Raw genomic sequence first — 22,328 nt, 5'->3', positions numbered from 1 at the left:
TCTGGCAACCAGAAGGTGTCAGAAGTGAGGTGTTCTGTGTGGCTAGTAAAGGGGAAACCCAGGAGGAGTAGGGAAATGGAGCAGGACACTGTGGGGCCCTCCTGGGTACAAAACCCTTTCTGTGTCCCCATTTCTTATTTGCAGGAAAAAGTCTTCAGCCCCCTAGACCTTCCCTGAACCAAAGGGCAGATTTCAACAGTTGCTAATCAGGGAAGTGAGAGAATGTGTTATAGAAACAAAGGAAAGTCAGTTAAGAAACAATAGTTTGGCAATAAAGCAGAGACCTAGTTCCTCCCCAGGGGACATACATGACAATACATCTTTGAGCTCTTCTACAGGAACCCTCCACTTGGGTGGTAACTACACACTGAGACCTCAGACTGCTTGGAACCAGAAGGCTGATGATTGAGATTCTTGGAACACCATCCTGTTATCTCATCACCAACCAATCAGAGGAAAGATACACACCCTGCATCCCTCACCCCAAATTTTGCCTATAAAACCTATTCCCCCAAACCCATTGAGGAGTCTGGGGTATTTGAGCATGAGTCACCCATTCTCCTTGCTCGGTCCTGCAATAAACCTTTCCCTGCTCCAAACTCCGATGTTTCCTTTCATTTGGCCTCACTGTGCTTCGAACACGTGAACTTGCGGTCAACAAGAGTAGTGTAGGATTTTTTTTTTTTTAAGATGTTAGGGGTAGGAGTTGATTAATTAATTAATTAATTTTTGCTGTGTTGGGTCTTCATTTCTGTGCGAGGGCTTTCTCTAGTGGTGGCAAGCAGGGGTCACTCTTCATCGCGGTGCGCAAGCCTCTCACTATCGTGGCCTCTCGTTGCGGAGCACAGGCTCCAGACGCGCAGGCTCAGTAGTTGTGGCTCACGGGCCTAGTTGCTCCGCGGCATGTGGGATCCTCCCAGAGCAGGGCTCGAACCCGTGTCCCCTGCATTAGCAGGCAGATTCTCAACCACTGCGCCACCAGGGAAGCCCCATGAGTAGTGTAGGATTTTTCTTCGTATTCCCCAAACCTGATCATCTTGCTCAATCTTAAATGCAAATTCAGTATTGATTCCTTCACATATCAAATGCTCACCGGGTCATCGTAGTTCAGGGTGAAGCCTTCTGACAGACACAAAGACAATGGATGAAGTCACTGTCCTTCAGAGAGACATTAAAAACAAATGTATCTGAAACTGGAACAAAGTGAGGCTTCAAGGAGGAGGTGAGTGAAGGGACCGGATATGAGGGTTTTGTTGAGAATGGAGAACTGAGAATAGGCGGCTGCAGAGAATGGAGGGTCTCTGGGGACACAAGGTGAGGAAGGCAGTTTGGGGGCAAGTGGAAAGACCTTGAATGCTAGATTTAAAACTATGGATTTTATTTTGCACTGGTGAGTTTGTGAGACAGGAGGGAAGGGGGCATGGCACAACCTTTAAAAGAAGGACACAGCCGCTGAGGACATGACATAAACTGGTTAGAACCAACTAGGCCCAAGATGGCAGGAGATTCAACTTCCAGTGGACCTTGAGCGTCCTCATATGCTCATTGTAATGCATTAGCATCTAAATGACACACCGACGGGTGCCACGACAGTTCTGAGGCTGACCATAAAAGGCCAAAAGTGAGCAGTGGCCCAATTCCTTGAAATCCCTGTCCCTTCTCCAAAATAGTTGGAATAATCCTCCCACTGGTTAGCCTATGAAAATACCAAGCCCATAAACACTAACAACCCCATATTTCAGGGCCTCTCATCTTCTGAGATGGCCCACACTCTGTCTGTAGAGGGTGTATTTCTGCTTTAAATCTGCTTTCACTCTACTTCAGCTTGCTCTGCAATTCTTTCCTGCATGAAGCCAAGGACCCTCATTTGGCGGCCAGTCCCAGGGACTCACTGGAGACCTGGGATATGACCATCCTCTCGCACCCCATTTTCCTACGACATCTTAAGTAGGGGATCAGATCACTCGGTCAGGACCCCTCACTTAGGGTGCTTGCTCTGGGAGCACTGTAGAAGTTAGGCTGGAGAGGAAACGGATCAGGAAATGTTTGAAATCAGCCTGTTAATGTGTAAAAAGCTTAGAACTTGCAGTTGAATGATTCTGCTCTCAGTTGTATTCCTGATATCAAACATAGCTTCATGTATTCAAAAACCACGAGTATGTGTTTGAATGTATAGAGAGAAAAATCTGCTACGTTGCATATAGGATGACAGAGGATATTTATCGCCTTCTTCCTTAATTTTTCTGTATCATTTAAAGTTTTCTAAGTGATCAGATGTCATTAAAAATGTAAAGTTATTTTTATTTTTAAAAAAATAAAACACTTGCTTTTCCGCGGAGCTCAAAATGACAGCATCTAATTAAGTCACAGGCCGGTGTGCTGTGAGTGACTGTGTAAATCCACTGGTAACCCCGGCAACCCAAAGGCAGTGGACACTGTGTTCTCCAAGCCTGGCCTGAGAGATGCCCTTGGCTGGGGCTTCCATGGGATTAGCCTGAGGAGCCAGCTGACCCTGAGACAAGCTGAATTGGAAGTCAGTAGGGACCCTTCTCTTCCTTTCTAGGAATCCCAAGTTCTTATGCCACTTGTCATCCTCCCTTCTACTCCCCTCACCCACACTAGAATATATCATATATTTCACATGTTTTATTGAAGTATAGCATAAATACAAAAAAGTATGACATGTGATGCTTTTTTTTTTTTTTTTTTTTTTGCGGTACGTGGGCCTCTCACTGTTGTGGCCTCTCCCGTTGTGGAGCACAGGCTCCAGACGCACAGGCTCAGCCGCCATGGCTCACGGGCCCAGCCGCTCCGCGGCATGTGGGATCTTCCCGGACCGGGGCAGGAACCCGTGTCCCTTGCATTGGCAGGCGGACTCTCAACCAATGTGCCACCAGGGAAGCCTGACATGTGATGCTTTTAATCTTCCCTTGTACCATCCCTGACTTCCTTCAACAAAACTTACATTAAAAGAAAATTAAAGAATCACCCACCCTGTGTTTTCTTCTCTGAAACCCAGTTCATTCACATATCCATTCTCTCGTTAAAGCCACATGTGGAATGTCCACTTTATCCAGGCAAGGTCAGGCCAGGGAGGAAATGATGAGTAAGTCTTCAAAAACCCACAGTCCCAACGATGACAAGACAGTGAAGATGGACCACCTTAGGGGAATGCACAGGGCCTGAGGCAGCAAAGGAGCAAAGAACAGCCAAGGCTCTTGTGGTAGAGGTACCAGAGGACTCAGGAGGCTGTCGGGGAGGAAGAAATTTTCCTCTACCCTTCTAGGTGCTTCTGGCCTAAGAATTGAATTGACATGAGATGGATTAGCAGGAGAAGTCAAAAAGGAGTTTAATAACGTATACATGGGAGAGACCCAGATAAACTGAGTAACTCACCAAATGACTGAAGCCTTCACCTTAAATACTATCTTCAGCTAAAGATGAAAGAGTACGTTGAGGGTAGTGGTTGGGGACTTCAAAGGGTAAAAATGCAATTCACATGAAGATAGTAAAGCCAATGTCTGGTAAATAAATGTTTGCTGGGTCATGCAGAGACAATGGGTCACAGAGTGGACACTGTCTGATCTCTAAGCCCTGCTGAGTTTCCCCCTCCACACTGAGCCCATATCTTTGCAGGTATCTCTGGTGATAGCTCTATTCTAGGGAACTGGCACTCTTTCTGAATTCTTTTAGGCAGTTAGGGGGAATTTCAAAGTTTCTTCCTGAGCCTTTTGGGCCTTGGTTATTTTCAGCTCAAGATAATCCACATGCCAAAGAGATATTTTGGGGTGGAAAATTTTACTCCCCTACAAGGTGATGCTTAAGATTGGCCTTAAAATCTGACAAATGGATGACAGAGCAGGAAGGGAAATCAGTGCAGAGAGACCAGCACATTCAAGACCCCAAGGAGTGAGAAAGCAGGACACATCTGGGTTATGGCAAGCTACTTGGTTTGACAGTGCCCAGCTGGGTACAGCCTCTCTAAGCTCTGACACCACTCACGATTCATAGCAGTAGCCACACCAATGAACATTCTACATCATGCCAGCTCTTCTTGGATTTCGGTCCTCTACCATCTTTCTTCCCATACCCTGTTTACTTAGCCCATTCTGAGCTTGACCTGGTTCCCAGCCCCATCCACTCCCTGTGTAGCCAGTGTCCTACCACACCGTGGTGCCCCAAGTGTCCTGGCTTGGAGGGAGGAATCCACTCTTCTACCTGAGTGTCTGCTCTATATGGAAGCTGGAAAGCATGACCAGTAGCTTCAGGGAGCAGGGCTAACTGGTGTCCACGTCCTGAGTAAGGGCAGGCTAGGCAGTCACAAAAGGTCCAACACATCAGGTCCGAGAATTGCTTTGGGGCAAATCTAGGATCAACAACAGAGAACAATCACTTATTCACAGGGGTATTTATTGAGCATTGTTTTGTGTGCCATGCACTGGGCCAGGGGCTGAAGATACAATGAGGAGAGTTAATCCCGTCCCTGCTGTGGCTGCTACTGGTACCCTCACCATGGCTGGCCAGTTGTTAAAGCTAGCGGCCTTCCTGATTAGGACATTTAGTGTCTGCTCTGATTGGTCAGGCCTGTGCCACAGTGATGGTTATTTTTAATGCTACCTCTGGTCCCTGGCCTTGTTGCTGGTGGGCAGGTACAGATGTTAATCAATATTCATATTAACAAATGTACAATTACAAACCGAAATAAGGAAAAGAACTTTGAATCTGACCTAGAGTGGGAATGGTGGCCAGGGAAAGCTTCATGGAGGAAGAGACCCTTGAGCTGAGATCTAAATGATGAGCAGGAGATAACTGGCAGAGATGTGGGGGACGGAGCAGAAGGTTAGAGAATTCTGAGCACACAGGGAGAGCCCGATGGCTTTGTGGATGGAGTTTGGCTGAACCCTCTGGTCAACAGAGCCGTCCCAAACTTTGGGGTGGCTGTGTCTTTTTGATTTTAATTTCCCTAAGCTATAGGACTATAAGTGGAAATGCCCCAGGCTCTGTTGCTTTGTTTCTTACGTGTTTCAGGAAACACCATATACTTCTCCAGAGTGGCTGTTGGCAATTTACATCCCGCCCATCAGCATAGCAAGGCTCCCTGTTCTCCATGGCCTGTTCTTCCTTTCTGGATTTTACACATTTTTCCGATGGCCCTTTTGACCAGGGGGATGTGAGACTTCATTGTAGTGCAGATTTCCTTTGCACGCTTGCTTGGTTGGCCAAAAAGGGCGTATGCGTTTTTTCCTGAATATATTCAGGAAAAAACGCATGCGCCCTTTTTGGCCAAGTGCATCATTGTCGACGTTCTGCCTCTTTTCCTATGCTTTAAATGCAGTTCCAGTCTACCTCCTGAAGTCGGTTTCCTGCAATTCTGCCCCGCTTTCAAGTCCTCTTCGCAGACTTACTTCAGTATATTTTTGGGCGATAGCTGTCATTTATAACTCTGCAGGTTTGTGAATTACAGTGCCCCTGAGCTCCTTTCTTCAACTCACTTTCTTGTGAGCTGGCCACAAATCCGCAGGATTGTTTCAGACCTTAATCTGGTTCCGGCACGGCATGATGAACCTTTGGTTAATTCCTCCTCCTGGTGGGAAATGAGAGTTCAATTTGCCCGTGCAGACACCTACAGCTAGTCTTTCATTGGTTCTCCCTATTCCTGTTCATTGTCCGCAGAAATTGCAAACTGTGCCAAACAGGAGGTTAAAGGCACTGACTCTCCAAGTTGGGAGAGTGTTAGTAAAGCGTCTGGAATGGTGAACCCGAGTACCAGAGGACGAAAACTGTGATGCATTTAAAAACGTTTCCCAATCACACAGTGGACCATACTCTGGGTTCCCATGCATGTTTTAGCTGAAGGAAGAATCCCTTAAACCTGGAGAGTTGGGACCCATGGAATGGGTACCATGCAGTATGACTTCAAAAGGTCTGCATTTGCTCAACGAACCTCACCAATGCTATCAGCCTGAAGAGTCCAGCCTTATGTGTCAACAAGCTCTGGGTGTAGATGTGGTAAATCCAGTTTGCATCCCAAGCCCTGAATGAGTTATGTAAGAATTGCTCTCTATTTCACTGTCATTGTGCTTTGTTTTTGAAATTTATTTTGATAATGGGATTTTTCGGATTTTCACTGCTGCGTTTATGCTGCTGTACATATTCTTGATTCTCTTACGGAGACATATAAATCCATGGGTTTTAAGATTCTTACTAGTCAGGTATATTCCTAGGCGTTGAATATGGGGTGTTGAGGCCATTTCGTTGAGCAAGAGGTAGGTCTTGCTTATTACATATTTGGCTTATGAAACGGTATCTGTGCCAATTTAAATCTCTGGTTTTATGCAGCACCCCAACTCACCTTTCCCCATAAGGAAGCATAAGTTGGTTTTCTAAATTTGAGATCCTGTTTTGTTTTGTAATTCAGTTCATGTGTAGCCAAGTTTACATTCCGTGTATTAGTGATATCTTATGATGTTTCTTTTTCTGTGTGACTTATCTCACGTAGAATCATCGTACCTGAATCCACTCATTATGCCGCTATGGGCCTGATGACATAGATTTCATTGCTGAGTGATATCCCATTGTACGCCCGTACCACAACTTCTTTATCCATTTTTCGATTTCTGGGATATTTACCTTGTACCGTCGACGAGTTTCTTGTCAACAGAGCCGTCCCAAACTTTGGGGTGGCTGTGTGTTTCTGATTTTAATTTCCCTAAGCTATAGGACCATAAGTGGAAGTGCCATAGGCTGTGTTGCTTTGTTTCTTACGTGTTTCAGGAGAAACCATACAAATCTCCAGAGAGGCTGTTGGCAATTTACAGCACGAACATCAGCGTAACAAGGCTCCCTGTACTCCAGGGCCTGTCCTGCCTCTCTGGATTTTACACTTTTTTCAGATGGCCCTTTTGACCAGGGGTCAGTGAGACTTCACTGTAGTGCAGAGTTCCCCTAGACGCTTGCTTGGTTGGAAAACACGTGCGTATGCGTTTTTTCCTGAATATATTCAGGAAAAAACGCATACGCCCTTTTTGCCCAAGTGCATCATTGTCGACGTTCTGCCTGTTTTCCTATGCTTTCAGTGCAATTCCAGTGTACTGCCTGAAATCATTTTTCTGAAATTCAGCCCCGCTTTCAAGTCCTCTTCGCAGACTTACTTCAATATATTTTTGGATGATAGCTGTCATTTATAACTCTGCAGGTCTGTGAATTACAGTGCCCCTGAGCTCCTTTCTTCAACTCGCTTTCTTGTGAGCTGGCCGCAAAACCGCAGGATTGCTTCAGGCTGTAATCTGGTTCTGTCAGGGCACGCTGAGCTTTTGCTTAATTCCTCTTCCTAGTGGGGAATGAGCGTTAAATTTGCCTGTGCAGACACCTACAGCGAGTCTCTCATTGGTTCTCCCTATTCCTGTTCATCTTGCCCAGAAATTGCAAACTGTGCCAAACAGGAGGTTAAAGGCACTGACTCTCCAACTGGGGAGAGTGTTAGTGAAGGGTCTGGAATGGTGAACCCGAGTACCATAGGCTGAAAACTGAGATGCATTTAAAAGCGTTTCCCAATCACACGGTGGACCATACTCTGGGTTTCCCATGCATGTTTTAGCTGAAGGAAGAATCCCTTAAACCTGGAGAGTTGGGACCCATGGAATGGGTACCATGCAGTTTGACTTCAAAGGGTCTGCATTTCTCAATGAACCTCAACAATCCAATCAGGCCCAAGTGTCCAGCCTTATGTCTCACCCAGCTCTGGGTGTAGAGGTGGTAAATCCAGGTTGCATCACAAGCCATGAATGAATCATTGAAGAATTGCTCTCTATTTCACTGTCATTGTGTTTTGTTCTTGAAATTTATTTTTATAATGGGATTTAGCTGATTTTCACTGCTGCGTTTACTCTGCTGTACAGACGCTTAATTCTCTTACAGAGACATATAAATCCATAGGTTTTAAGATTCTTCCTAGTCAGGTATATTCCTAGGCGTTGAATATGAGGTGTTGAGGCCATTTCGTTGAGCAAGGAGTAGGTCTTCTCTATTACATATTTGGCTTATGGAAAGGTATCTGTGCTAATTTCAATCTCTCATTTTAGGCAGCACCCCAACTCACCTTGCACCTTAAGCAAGCATAAGTTGGTTTTCTAAATTTGAGACCCTGTTCTGTTTTGTAATTCAGTTCATGTGTAGCCAAGTTTATATTCCGTGTATTAGTGATATCTTATGATGGTTCTTTTTCTGTGTGATTATTTCACTTAGAATCATCGTACCTGAATCCACTCATTATGCTGCCACGGGCCTGATGACATAGATTTCATTGCTGAGTGATATTCCATTATACGTACGTACCACAAGTTATTCATTTTTCGATTTCTGGGATATTTACCTTGTACCGTCGATGAGTTTCTTGTCAACATAGCCGTCCCAAACTTTGGGGTGGCTGTGTGTTTTTGATTTTAATTTCCCTAAGGTATAGGACTATAAGTGGAAGTGCCCCAGGCTCTGTTGCTTTGTTTCTTACGTGTTTCAGGAAACACCATATACTTCTCCAGAGTGGCTGTTGGCAATTTACATCCCGCCCATCAGCATAGCAAGGCTCCCTGTTCTCCATGGCCTGTTCTTCCTTTCTGGATTTTACACATTTTTCCGATGGCCCTTTTGACCAGGGGGATGTGAGACTTCATTGTAGTGCAGATTTCCTTTGCACGCTTGCTTGGTTGGCCAAAAAGGGCGCATGCGTTTTTTCCTGAATATATTCAGGAAAAAACGCATACGCCCTTTTTGGCCAAGTGCATCATTGTCGACGTTCTGCCTCTTTTCCTATGCTTTAAATGCAGTTCCAGTCTACCTCCTGAAGTCGGTTTCCTGCAATTCTGCCCCGCTTTCAAGTCCTCTTCGCAGACTTACTTCAGTATATTTTTGGGCGATAGCTGTCATTTATAACTCTGCAGGTTTGTGAATTACAGTGCCCCTGAGCTCCTTTCTTCAACTCACTTTCTTGTGAGCTGGCCACAAATCCGCAGGATTGTTTCAGACCTTAATCTGGTTCCGGCACGGCATGATGAACCTTTGGTTAATTCCTCCTCCTGGTGGGAAATGAGAGTTCAATTTGCCCGTGCAGACACCTACAGCTAGTCTTTCATTGGTTCTCCCTATTCCTGTTCATCTTCTGCAGAATTTGCAATCTGTGCCAAACAGGAGGTTAAAGGCACTGACTCTCCAAGTTGGGAGAGTGTTAGTAAAGCGTCTGGAATGGTGAACCCGAGTGCCAGAGGATGAAAACTGAGATGCATTTTAAAACGTTTCCCAATCACACAGTGGAGCATACTCTGGGTTTCCCATGCATGTTTTAGCTGAAGGAAGAATCCCTTAAACCTGGAGAGTTGGGACCCATGGAATGGGTACCATGCAGTATGACTTCAAAAGGTCTACAATTGCTCAACGAACCTCATCAATGCTATCAGCCTGAAGAGTCCAGCCTTATGTGTCAACAAGCTCTGGGTGTAGATGTGGTAAATCCAGTTTGCATCCCAAGCCCTGAATGAGTTATGTAAGAATTGCTCTCTATTTCACTGTCATTGTGCTTTGTTTTTGAAATTTATTTTGATAATGGGATTTTTCGGATTTTCACTGCTGCGTTTATGCTGCTGTACATATTCTTGATTCTCTTACGGAGACATATAATTCCATGGGTTTTAAGATTCTTACTAGTCAGGTATATTCCTAGGCGTTGAATATGGGGTGTTGAGGCCATTTCGTTGAGCAAGAGGTAGGTCTTGCTTATTACATATTTGGCTTATGGAATGGTATCTGTGCTAATTTCAATCTCTGGTTTTATGCAGTACCCCAACTCACCTTTCCCCATAAGCAAGCATAAGTTGGTTTTCTAAATTTGAGACCCTGTTCTCTTTTGTAATTCAGTTCATGTGTAGCCAAGTTTACATTCCGTGTATTAGTGATATCTTATGATGTTTCTTTTTCTGTGTGACTTATTTCACGTAGAATCATCGTACCTGAATCCACTCATTATGCCGCTACGGGCCTGATGACATAGATTTCATTGCTGAGTGATATCCCATTGTACGCCCGTACCACAACTTCTTTATCCATTTTTCGATTTCTGGGATATTTACCTTGTACCGTCGACGAGTTTCTTGTCAACAGAGCCGTCCCAAACTTTGGGGTGGCTGTGTGTTTCTGATTTTAATTTCCCTAAGCTATAGGACCATAAGTGGAAGTGCCATAGGCTGTGTTGCTTTGTTTCTTACGTGTTTCAGGAAACACCATACACTTCTCCAGAGTGGCTGTTGGCAATTTACATCCCGCCCATCAGCATAACAAGGCTCCCTGTTCTCCATGGCCTGTCCTGCCTTTCTGGATTTTACACTTTTTTTCACATGGCCCTTTTGACCGGGGGGCAGTGAGAGTTCATTGTAGTGCAGATTTCCTTTACAGGCTTGCTTGGTTGGCCAAAAAGGGCGTATGCGTTTTTTCCTGAATATATTCAGGAAAAAACGCATACGCCCTTTTTGGCCAAGTGCATCATTGTCGACGTTCTGCCTCTTTTCATATACTTTAAATGCAATTCCAGTCTACCTCCTGAAATCGGTTTCCTGCAGTTCTGCCCCGCTTTCAAGTCCTCTTCGCAGCCTTACTTCAATATATTTTTGGACGATAGCTGTCATTTATAGCTGTGCAGGTCTGTGAATTACAGTGCCCCTGAGCTCGTTTCTTAAACTCGCTTTCTTGTGAGCTGGCCGCAAAACCGCAGGATTGCTTCAGGCTGTAATCTGGTTCTGTCAGGGCACGCTGAGCTTTTGCTTAATTCCTCTTCCTAGTGGGGAATGAGCGTTAAATTTGCCTGTGCAGACACCTACAGCGAGTCTCTCATTGGTTCTCCCTATTCCTGTTCATCTTGCCCAGAAATTGCAAACTGTGCCAAACAGGAGGTTAAAGGCACTGACTCTCCAACTGGGGAGAGTGTTAGTGAAGGGTCTGGAATGGTGAACCCGAGTACCATAGGCTGAAAACTGAGATGCATTTAAAAGCGTTTCCCAATCACACGGTGGACCATACTCTGGGTTTCCCATGCATGTTTTAGCTGAAGGAAGAATCCCTTAAACCTGGAGAGTTGGGACCCATGGAATGGGTACCATGCAGTTTGACTTCAAAGGGTCTGCATTTCTCAATGAACCTCAACAATCCAATCAGGCCCAAGTGTCCAGCCTTATGTCTCACCCAGCTCTGGGTGTAGAGGTGGTAAATCCAGGTTGCATCACAAGCCATGAATGAATCATTGAAGAATTGCTCTCTATTTCACTGTCATTGTGTTTTGTTCTTGAAATTTATTTTTATAATGGGATTTAGCTGATTTTCACTGCTGCGTTTACTCTGCTGTACAGACGCTTAATTCTCTTACAGAGACATATAAATCCATAGGTTTTAAGATTCTTCCTAGTCAGGTATATTCCTAGGCGTTGAATATGAGGTGTTGAGGCCATTTCGTTGAGCAAGGAGTAGGTCTTCTCTATTACATATTTGGCTTACGGAACAGTATCTGGACTAATTTCAATCTCTGGTTTTATGCAGCACCCCAAGTCACCTTTCACTTTAAGCAAGAATAAGTTGGTTTTCTAAATTTGAGACCCTGTTCTGTTTTGTAATTCAGTTCATGTGTAGCCAAATTTACATTCCGTGTATTAGTGATATCTTATTATGTTTCTTTTTCTGTGTAACTTATTTCACTTAGAATCATCGTACCTGAATCCACTCATTATGCTGCTACAGGCCTGATGACATAGATTGCATCACTGAGTGGTATTCAATTATACGTACGTACCACAAGTTATTCATTTTTCGATTTCTGGGATATTTAACTTGTACCGTCGATGAGTTTCTTGTCAACATAGCCGTCCCAAACTTTGGGGTGGCTGTGTGTTTTTGATTTTAATTTCCCTAAGGTATAGGACTATAAGTGGAAGTGCCCCAGGCTCTGTTGCTTTGTTTCTTACGTGTTTCAGGAAACACCATATACTTCTCCAGAGTGGCTGTTGGCAATTTACATCCCGCCCATCAGCATAGCAAGGCTCCCTGTTCTCCATGGCCTGTTCTTCCTTTCTGGATTTTACACATTTTTCCGATGGCCCTTTTGACCAGGGGGATGTGAGACTTCATTGTAGTGCAGATTTCCTTTGCACGCTTGCTTGGTTGGCCAAAAAGGGCGTATGCGTTTTTTCCTGAATATATTCAGGAAAAAAACGCATGCGCCCTTTTTGGCCAAGTGCATCATTGTCGACGTTCTGCCTCTTTTCCTATGCTTTAAATGCAGTTCCAGTCTACCTCCTGAAATCGCATTCCTGCAATTCTGCCCCGCTTTCAAGTCCTCTTCGCAGCCTTACTTCAATATATTTTTGGACGATAGCTGTCATTTATAACTCTGTAGGTTTGTGAATTACAGTGCCCCTGAGCTCCTTTCTTCAACTCACTTTCTTGTGAGCTGGCCACAAATCCGCAGGATTGTTTCAGACCTTAATCTGGTTCCGGCACGGCATGATGAACCTTTGGTTAATTCCTCCTCCTGGTGGGAAATGAGAGTTCAATTTGCCCGTGCAGACACCTACAGCTAGTCTTTCATTGGTTCTCCCTATTCCTGTTCATTGTCCGCAGAAATTGCAAACTGTGCCAAACAGGAGGTTAAAGGCACTGACTCTCCAAGTGGGGAGAGTGTTAGTAAAGCGTCTGGAATGGTGAACCCGAGTACCAGAGGACGAAAACTGTGATGCATTTTAAAACGTTTCCCAATCACACAGTGGACCATACTCTGGGTTCCCATGCATGTTTTAGCTGAAGGAAGAATCCCTTAAACCTGGAGAGTTGGGACCCATGGAATGGGTACCATGCAGTATGACTTCAAAAGGTCTGCATTTGCTCAACGAACCTCACCAATGCTATCAGCCTGAAGAGTCCAGCCTTATGTGTCAACAAGCTCTGGGTGTAGATGTGGTAAATCCAGTTTGCATCCCAAGCCCTGAATGAGTTATGTAAGAATTGCTCTCTATTTCACTGTCATTGTGCTTTGTTTTTGAAATTTATTTTGATAATGGGATTTTTCGGATTTTCACTGCTGCGTTTATGCTGCTGTACATATTCTTGATTCTCTTACGGAGACATATAAATCCATGGGTTTTAAGATTCTTACTAGTCAGGTATATTCCTAGGCGTTGAATATGGGGTGTTGAGGCCAGTTCGTTGAGCAAGAGGTAGGTCTTGCTTATTACATATTTGGCTTATGGAACGGTATCTGTGCTAATTTCAATCTCTGGTTTTATGCAGCACCCCAACTCACCTTTCCCCATAAGCAAGCATAAGTTGGTTTTCTAAATTTGAGACCCTGTTCTGTTCTATAATTCAGTTCATGTGTAGCCAGGTTTACATTCCGTGTATTAGTGATATCTAATGATGTTTCTTTTTTTGTGTGACTTATTTCACATACAATCATCGTACCTGAATCCACTCATTATGCCGCGACGGGCCTGATGACATAGATTTCATTGCTGAGTGATATTCCATTGTACGCCCGTACCACAACTTCTTTATCCATTTTTCGATTTCTGGGATATTTACCTTGTACCGTCGACGAGTTTCTTGTCAACAGAGCCGTCCCAAACTTTGGGGTGGCTGTGTGTTTCTGATTTTAATTTCCCTAAGCTATAGGACCATAAGTGGAAGTGCCATAGGCTGTGTTGCTTTGTTTCTTACGTGTTTCAGGAAACACCATACACTTCTCCAGAGTGGCTGTTGGCAATTTACATCCCGCCCATCAGCATAACAAGGCTCCCTATTCTCCATGCCCTGTCCTGCCTTTCTGGATTTTACACTTTTTTCAGATGGCCCTTTTGACCGGGGGGCAGTGAGAGTTCATTGTAGTGCAGATTTCCTTTACAGGCTTGCTTGGTTGGCCAAAAAGGGCGTATGCGTTTTTTCCTGAATATATTCAGGAAAAAACGCATACGCCCTTTTTGGCCAAGTGCATCATTGTCGACTTTCAGCCTCTTTTCTTATGCTTTAAATGCAATTCCAGTCTACCTCCTGAAATCATTTTCCTGAAATTCTGCCCCGCTTTCAAGTCCTCTTCGCAGACTTATTTCAGTATATTTTTGGATGATAGCTGTCATTTATAACTCTGCAGGTCTGTGAATTACAGTGCCCCTGAGCTCCTTTCTTCAACTCGCTTTCTTGTGAGCTGGCCGCAAAACCGCAGGATTGCTTCAGGCTGTAATCTGGTTCTGTCAGGGCACGCTGAGCTTTTGCTTAATTCCTCTTCCTAGTGGGGAATGAGCGTTAAATTTGCCTGTGCAGACACCTACAGCGAGTCTCTCATTGGTTCTCCCTATTCCTGTTCATCTTGCCCAGAAATTGCAAACTGTGCCAAACAGGAGGTTAAAGGCACTGACTCTCCAACTGGGGAGAGTGTTAGTGAAGGGTCTGGAATGGTGAACCCGAGTACCATAGGCTGAAAACTGAGATGCATTTAAAAGCGTTTCCCAATCACACGGTGGACCATACTCTGGGTTTCCCATGCATGTTTTAGCTGAAGGAAGAATCCCTTAAACCTGGAGAGTTGGGACCCATGGAATGGGTACCATGCAGTTTGACTTCAAAGGGTCTGCATTTCTCAATGAACCTCAACAATCCAATCAGGCCCAAGTGTCCAGCCTTATGTCTCACCCAGCTCTGGGTGTAGAGGTGGTAAATCCAGGTTGCATCACAAGCCATGAATGAATCATTGAAGAATTGCTCTCTATTTCACTGTCATTGTGTTTTGTTCTTGAAATTTATTTTTATAATGGGATTTAGCTGATTTTCACTGCTGCGTTTACTCTGCTGTACAGACGCTTAATTCTCTTACAGAGACATATAAATCCATAGGTTTTAAGATTCTTCCTAGTCAGGTATATTCCTAGGCGTTGAATATGAGGTGTTGAGGCCATTTCGTTGAGCAAGGAGTAGGTCTTGTCTATTACATATTTGGCTTATGGAATGGTATGTGTGCTAATTTCAATCTCTGGTTTCATACAGCACCCCAGATTACGTTTCCATTTAAGGAAGCATAAGTTGGTTTTGTAAATTTGAGACCCTGTTATGTTTTGTAATCCTGTTCATGTGTAGCCAAGTTTATATTCCGTGTATTAGGGATATCTTATGATGTTTCTTTTTCTATGTGATTCTTTTCACTTAGAATCATCGTACTTGAAGCCACTCAATATGCTGCTATGGGCCTGATGACACAGATTTCATTGCTGAGTGATATTCCATTGTATGTAAGTACCACAAGTTATTCATTTTTCGATTTCTGGGATATTTACCTTGTACCGTCGATGAGTTTCTTGTCAACATAGCCGTCCCAAACTTTGGGGTGGCTGTGTCTTTTTGATTTTAATTTCCCTAAGGTATAGGACTATAAGTGGAAGTGCCCCAGGCTCTGTTGCTTTGTTTCTTACGTGTTTCAGGAAACACCATATACTTCTCCAGAGTGGCTGTTGGCAATTTACATCCCGCCCATCAGCATAGCAAGGCTCCCTGTTCTCCATGGCCTGTTCTTCCTTTCTGGATTTTACACATTTTTCCGATGGCCCTTTTGACCAGGGGGATGTGAGACTTCATTGTAGTGCAGATTTCCTTTGCACGCTTGCTTGGTTGGCCAAAAAGGGCGTATGCGTTTTTTCCTGAATATATTCAGGAAAAAACGCATGCGCCCTTTTTGGCCAAGTGCATCATTGTCGACCTTCTCCCTCTTTTCCTATGCTTTAAATGCAAATCCTGTGTACCTCCTGAAATTGGTTTCCTGCAATTCTGCCCCGCTTTCAAGTCCTCTTCACAGCCTTACTTCAGCATATTTTTGGACGACAGCTGTCATTTATAACTCTGCATATTTGTGAATTACAATGCCCGTGAGCTCCTTTGTTCAACTCGCTTTCTTGTGAGCTGGCCACAAATCCGCAGGATTGTTTCAGACCTTAATCTGGTTCCGGCACGGCATGATGAACCTTTGGTTAATTCCTCCTCCTGGTGGGAAATGAGAGTTCAATTTGCCCGTGCAGACACCTACAGCTAGTCTTTCATTGGTTCTCCCTATTCCTGTTCATTGTCCGCAGAAATTGCAAACTGTGCCAAACAGGAGGTTAAAGGCACTGACTCTCCAAGTTGGGAGAGTGTTAGTAAAGCGTCTGGAATGGTGAACCCGAGTACCATGGGACGAACACTGAGATGCATTGAAAAACGTTTCCGCATCACACCATGGACCATACTCTGGGTTCCCCATGCTTGATTAACCTGAAGGAAGAATCCCTTAAACCTGGAGAGCTGGGACCCATGGAATTGGTACCATGCAGTGTGCCTTCAAACGGTCTGCATTTGCTCACCGAACCTCACCAATCCTATCAGCCTGAAGAGTCCAGCCTTATGTGTCAACAAGCTCTGGGTGTAGATGTGGTAAATCCAGTTTGCATCCCAAGCCGTGAGTGAATTATTTAAGAATTGCTCTCTGTTTTACTGTCATTGTGTTTTGTTTTTGAAATTTATTTTGATAATGAGATTTATTGGATTTTCACTGCTGCGTTTATGCCACTGTACACATTCTTGATTCTCTTATGGAGACATATAAATCCATGGGGTTTAAGATTCTTACTAGTCAGGTATATTCCTAGGCGTTGAATATTGGGGGCTGAGTCCATTTCGTTGAGCAAGGAGTAGGTCTTGTGTATTACATATTTGGCTTATGGAACGGTATCTGTGCTAATTTCAATCTCTGGTTTTATGCAGCACCCCAACTCACCTTTCCCCATAAGCAAGCATAAGTTGGTTTTCTAAATTTGAGACCCTGTTCTCTTTTGTAATTCAGTTCATGTGTAGCCAAGTTTACATTCCGTGTATTAGTGATATCTAATGATGTTTCTTTTTTTGTGTGACTTATTTCACATACAATCATCGTACCTGAATCCACTCATTATGCCGCGACGGGCCTGATGACATAGATTTCAATGCTGAGTGATATTCCATTGTACGTACGTACCACAACTTCTTTATCCATTTTTTCCTTTCTGGGATATTTACCTTGTACCGTCGACGAGTTTCTTGTCAACAGAGCCGTCCCAAACTTTGGGGTGGCTGTGTGTTTTTAATTTTAATTTCCCTAAGCTATAGGACCATAAGTGGAAGTGCCATAGGCTGTGTTGCTTTGTTTCTTACGTGTTTCAGGAAACACCATACACTTCTCCAGAGTGGCTGTTGGCAATTTACATCCCGCCCATCAGCATAACAAGGCTCCCTGTTCTCCATGGCCTGTCCTGCCTTTCTGGATTTTACACTTTTTTCACATGGCCCTTTTGACCGGGGGGCAGTGAGAGTTCATTGTAGTGCAGATTTCCTTTACACGCTTGCTTGGTTGGCCAAAAAGGGCGTATGCGTTTTTTCCTGAATATATTCAGGAAAAAACGCATACGCCCTTTTTGGCCAAGTGCATCATTGTCGACGTTCTGCCTCTTTTCCTATGCTTTAAATGCAATTCCAGTCTACCCCCTGAAATCGTTTTCCTGAAATTCTGCCCCGCTTTCAAGTCCTCTTCGCAGACTTATTTCAGTATATTTTTGGATGATAGCTGTCATTTATAACTCTGCAGGTCTGTGAATTACAGTGCCCCTGAGCTCCTTTCTTCAACTCGCTTTCTTGTGAGCTGGCCGCAAAACCGCAGGATTGCTTCAGGCTGTAATCTGGTTCTGTCAGGGCACGCTGAGCTTTTGCTTAATTCCTCTTCCTAGTGGGGAATGAGCGTTAAATTTGCCTGTGCAGACACCTACAGCGAGTCTCTCATTGGTTCTCCCTATTCCTGTTCATCTTGCCCAGAAATTGCAAACTGTGCCAAACAGGAGGTTAAAGGCACTGACTCTCCAACTGGGGAGAGTGTTAGTGAAGGGTCTGGAATGGTGAACCCGAGTACCATAGGCTGAAAACTGAGATGCATTTAAAAACGTTTCCCAACCACACGGTGGACCATACTCTGGGTTTCCCATGCATGTTTTAGCTGAAGGTAGAATCCCTTAAACCTGGAGAGTTGGGACCCATGGAATGGGTACTATGCAGTATGACTTCAAAGGGTCTGCATTTCTCAATGAACCTCAACAATCCAATCAGGCCCAAGTGTCCAGCCTTATGTCTCACCCAGCTCTGGGTGTAGATGTGTTAAATCCAGGTTGCTTCACAAGCCCTGAGTGACTTATTTAAGAATTGGTCTCTATTTCACTGTCATTGTGTTTTGAAATTTATTCTTATAATGGGATTTAGCTGATTTTCACTGCTGCGTTTACTCTGCTGTACAGACGCTTAATTCTCTTACAGAGACATATAAATCCATAGGTTTTAAGATTCTTCCTAGTCAGGTATATTCCTAGGCGTTGAATATGAGGTGTTGAGGCCATTTCGTTGAGCAAGGAGTAGGTCTTCTCTATTACATATTTGGCTTATGGAAAGGTATCTGTGCTAATTTCAATCTCTCATTTTAGGCAGCACCCCAACTCACCTTGCACCTTAAGCAAGCATAAGTTGGTTTTCTAAATTTGAGACCCTGTTCTGTTTTGTAATTCAGTTCATGTGTAGCCAAGTTTATATTCCGTGTATTAGTGATATCTTATGATGGTTCTTTTTCTGTGTGATTATTTCACTTAGAATCATCGTACCTGAATCCACTCATTATGCTGCCACGGGCCTGATGACATAGATTTCATTGCTGAGTGATATTCCATTATACGTACGTACCACAAGTTATTCATTTTTCGATTTCTGGGATATTTACCTTGTACCGTCGATGAGTTTCTTGTCAACATAGCCGTCCCAAACTTTGGGGTGGCTGTGTGTTTTTGATTTTAATTTCCCTAAGGTATAGGACTATAAGTGGAAGTGCCCCAGGCTCTGTTGCTTTGTTTCTTACGTGTTTCAGGAAACACCATATACTTCTCCAGAGTGGCTGTTGGCAATTTACATCCCGCCCATCAGCATAGCAAGGCTCCCTGTTCTCCATGGCCTGTTCTTCCTTTCCGGATGTTACACAATTTTCAGGTGGCCCTTTTGACGGGGGGGGGGGGGGGGGGGGGGGGGGGGGGGAGTGAGACTTCATTGTAGTGCAGATTTGCTTTGCAAGCTTGCTTGGTTGGCCAAGAAGGGCGTATGCGTTTTTTCCTGAGTATACTCAGGAAGAAAACGCATACGCCCTTTTTGGCCAAGTGCCTCATTGTCGACGTTCTGCCTCTTTTCCTATGCTTTAAATGCAATTCCAGTCTACCCCTTGAAATCGTTTTCCTGAAATTCTGCCCCGCTTTCAAGTCCTCTTCGCAGACTTATTTCAGTATATTTTTGGATGATAGCTGTCATTTATAACTCTGCAGGTCTGTGAATTACAGTGCCCCTGAGCTCCTTTCTTCAACTCGCTTTCTTGTGAGCTGGCCGCAAAACCGCAGGATTGCTTCAGGCTGTAATCTGGTTCTGTCAGGGCACGCTGAGCTTTTGCTTAATTCCTCTTCCTAGTGGGAAATGAGCGTTAAATTTGCCCGTGCAGACACCAACAGCGAGTCTCTCATTGGCTCTCCCTATTCCTGTTCATCTTGCGCAGAAATTGCAAACTGTGCCAAACAGGAGGTTAAAGGCACTGACTCTCCAAGTGGGGAGAGTTTTAGTAAACCGTCTGGAATGGTGAACCCGAGTACCAGGGGAAGAAAACTGAGATGCATTTAAAAACGTTTCCCGATCACACGGTGGACCATACTCTGGGTTTCCAATGCATGTTTAGCTGAAGGTAGAATCCCTTAAACCTGGAGAGTTGGGACCCATGGAATGGGTACCATGCAGTATGACTTGAAAGGGTCTGCATTTGCTCACCGAACCTCACCAGTCCAATCAGGCCCAAGTGTCCAGCCTTATGTCTCACCCAGCTATGGGTGTAGATGTGGTAAATCCAGGTTGCATCACAATCCCTGAATGAATTATTGACTAATTGCTCTCTATTTCCCTGTCATAGTCTTTTGTTCTTGAAATTTATTTTTATAATGGGATTTAGCTGATTTTCACTGCTGTGTTTATTCCGCTGTACACACGCTTGATTCTCTTACGGAGACATATAAATCCATAGGTTTTAAGATTCTTACTAGTCAGGTATATTCCTAGGCGTTGAATATGGGGTGTTGAGGCCATTTCGTTGAGCAAGGAGTAGGTCTTCTCTATTACATATTTGGCTTATGGAGAGGTATGTGTGGTAATTTCAATCTCTGGTTTTATGCAGCACCCCAACTCACCTTGCCCCTTAAGCACGCATAAGTCGGTTTTATAAATTTGAGACCCTGTTCTGTTTTGTAATTCAGTTCATGTGTAGCCAAGTTTACATTCCGTGTATTAGTGATATCTTATGATGTTTCTTTTTCTGTGTGACTTATTTCACTTAGAATCATCGTACCTGAATCCACTCATTATGCTGCTATGGGCCTGAGGACATAGATATCATTGCTGAGTGATATTCCATTATACTTACGTACCAAAACTTCTTTATCCATTTTTCGCTTTCTGGGATATTTAACTTGTACCGTCGACGAGGTTCTTGTCAACAGAGCCGTCCCAAACTTTGGGGTGGCTGTGTCTTTTTGATTTTAATTTCCCTAAGCTATAGGACTATATGTGGAAATGCCCCAGGCTCTGTTGCTTTGTTTTTTAGGTGTTTCAAGAAACATCATATACTTCTCCAGAGCGGCTGTTGGCAATTTATATCCCGCCCATCAGCATAACAAGGCTCCCTGTTCTCCATGGCCTGTTCTTCCTTTCTGGATTTTACACATTTTTCAGATGGCCCTTTTGACTGGGTTGTCAGACTTCATTGTAGTGCGGATTTCCATTTCACGCTTGCTTGGTTGGCTAAAAAGCGCGTATACGTTTTTACCTGAATATATTCAGGAAAAAACGCATACGCACCTTTTGGCCAAGTGCATCATTGTCGACGTTCTGCCTCTTTTCCTATGCTTTAAATGCAATTCCAGTCTACCTCCTGAAATCGGTTTCCTGCAATTCTGTCCCGATTTCAAGTCCTCTTCGCAGCCTTACTTCAATATATTTTTGGGCGATAGCTGTCATTTATAACTCTGCAGGTTTGTGAATTACAGTGCCCCTGAGCTCCTTTATTCAACTCGCTTTCTTGTGAGCTGGCCGCAAATCCGCAGGATTGTTTCAGACCCTAATCTGGTTTCGGCACGGCATGCTGAGCCTTTGGTTAATTCCTCCTCCTGGTGGGAAATGAGAGTTCAATTTGCCCGTGCAGACACCTACAGCTAGTCTCTCATTGGTTCTCCCTATTCCTGTTCATTTTCCGCAGAAATTGCAAACTGTGCCAAACAGGAAGTTAAAGGCACTGACTCTCCAAGTGGGGAGAGTTTTAGTAAAGCGTCTGGAATGGTGAACCCGAGTACCAGGGAAGAAAACTGAGGTGCATTTAAAAACGTTTCCCGATCACACGGTGGACCATACTCTGGGTTTCCCATGCATGTTTTAGCTGAAGGAAGAATCCCTTAAATCTGGAGAGTTGGGACCCTTGGAAAGGGTACCATGCAGTATGACTTCAAAGGGTATGAGTTTGCTCACCGAACCTCACCACTACAATCAGGCCAAAGTGTCCAGCCTTATGTCTCACCCAGCTCTCGGTGTAGAGGTGGTAAATCCAGGTTGCATCACAAGCCATGAATGAATTATTGAAGAATTGCTCTCTATTTCACTGTCATTGTGTTTTGTTCTTGAAATTTATTTTTATAATGGTATTTAGCTGATTTTTCCTGCTGCGTTTACTCTGCTGTACACACGCTTGATTCTCTTACAGAGACATATAAATCCATAGGTTTTAAGATTATTACTAGTCAGGTATATTCCTAGGCGTTGAATATGGGGTGTTGAGGCCATTTCGTTGAGCAAGGAGTAGGTCTTGTCTATTACATATTTGGCTTATGGAACGGTATCCATGCTAATTTCAATCTCTGGTTTTATGCAGCACCCCCAACTCACCTTGCCCCTTAAGCAAGCATAAGTTGGTTTTCTAAATTTGAGACCCTGTTCTGTTTTGTAATTCAGTTCATGTGTAGCCAAGTTTACATTCTGTATATTAGTGATATCTTAAAACCTATGGTGAAGGGGTGGAGTGCAAGATGGATGAGCTGTGAAGAGTTCTGAGTTGGCTTGGGCATTGGTGCTTGTTATGGTCTAAATGTCTGTGTTTCTCCCAAAACTCATCCCCAAAATGTTGAAATCCTAATGCCTGAAGTGAT

At 44.0% G+C, this 22,328-nt stretch overlaps 1 protein-coding gene across 4 annotated transcripts in view; it reads right to left on the bottom strand.

Annotated features, from left to right (window-relative positions):
* Positions 1 to 3,266: 3,266 nt before the first annotated feature.
* Positions 3,267 to 22,328, bottom strand: part of BST1 (bone marrow stromal cell antigen 1) — a 51,993-nt gene continuing 32,931 nt past the window's right edge. Inside the window, exons 9-10 of one of the 4 annotated variants that reach the window (XM_032633228.1) lie at positions 4,165 to 4,366; positions 3,267 to 3,297 (exon numbers count right to left, since the gene is read on the bottom strand). In XM_032633228.1, coding sequence (XP_032489119.1) covers positions 3,283 to 3,297; positions 4,165 to 4,366 — 217 coding nt within the window. In that variant the 3' untranslated portion in view covers positions 3,267 to 3,282. Of the gene's footprint in view, positions 3,298 to 3,377; positions 3,435 to 4,080; positions 4,367 to 22,328 lie in introns of those variants that run through there. The other 3 variants (XM_032633230.1, XM_032633229.1, XM_032633226.1) reach the window with 3 other exon arrangements.

The sequence above is a fragment of the Phocoena sinus genome, chromosome 5, assembly GCF_008692025.1.
Source record: "Phocoena sinus isolate mPhoSin1 chromosome 5, mPhoSin1.pri, whole genome shotgun sequence".
NCBI lineage: Eukaryota > Metazoa > Chordata > Mammalia > Artiodactyla > Phocoenidae > Phocoena > Phocoena sinus.
Note: the sequence above shows the minus strand (reverse complement) of the source record. Positions and strands in the feature narration are given on the sequence as shown.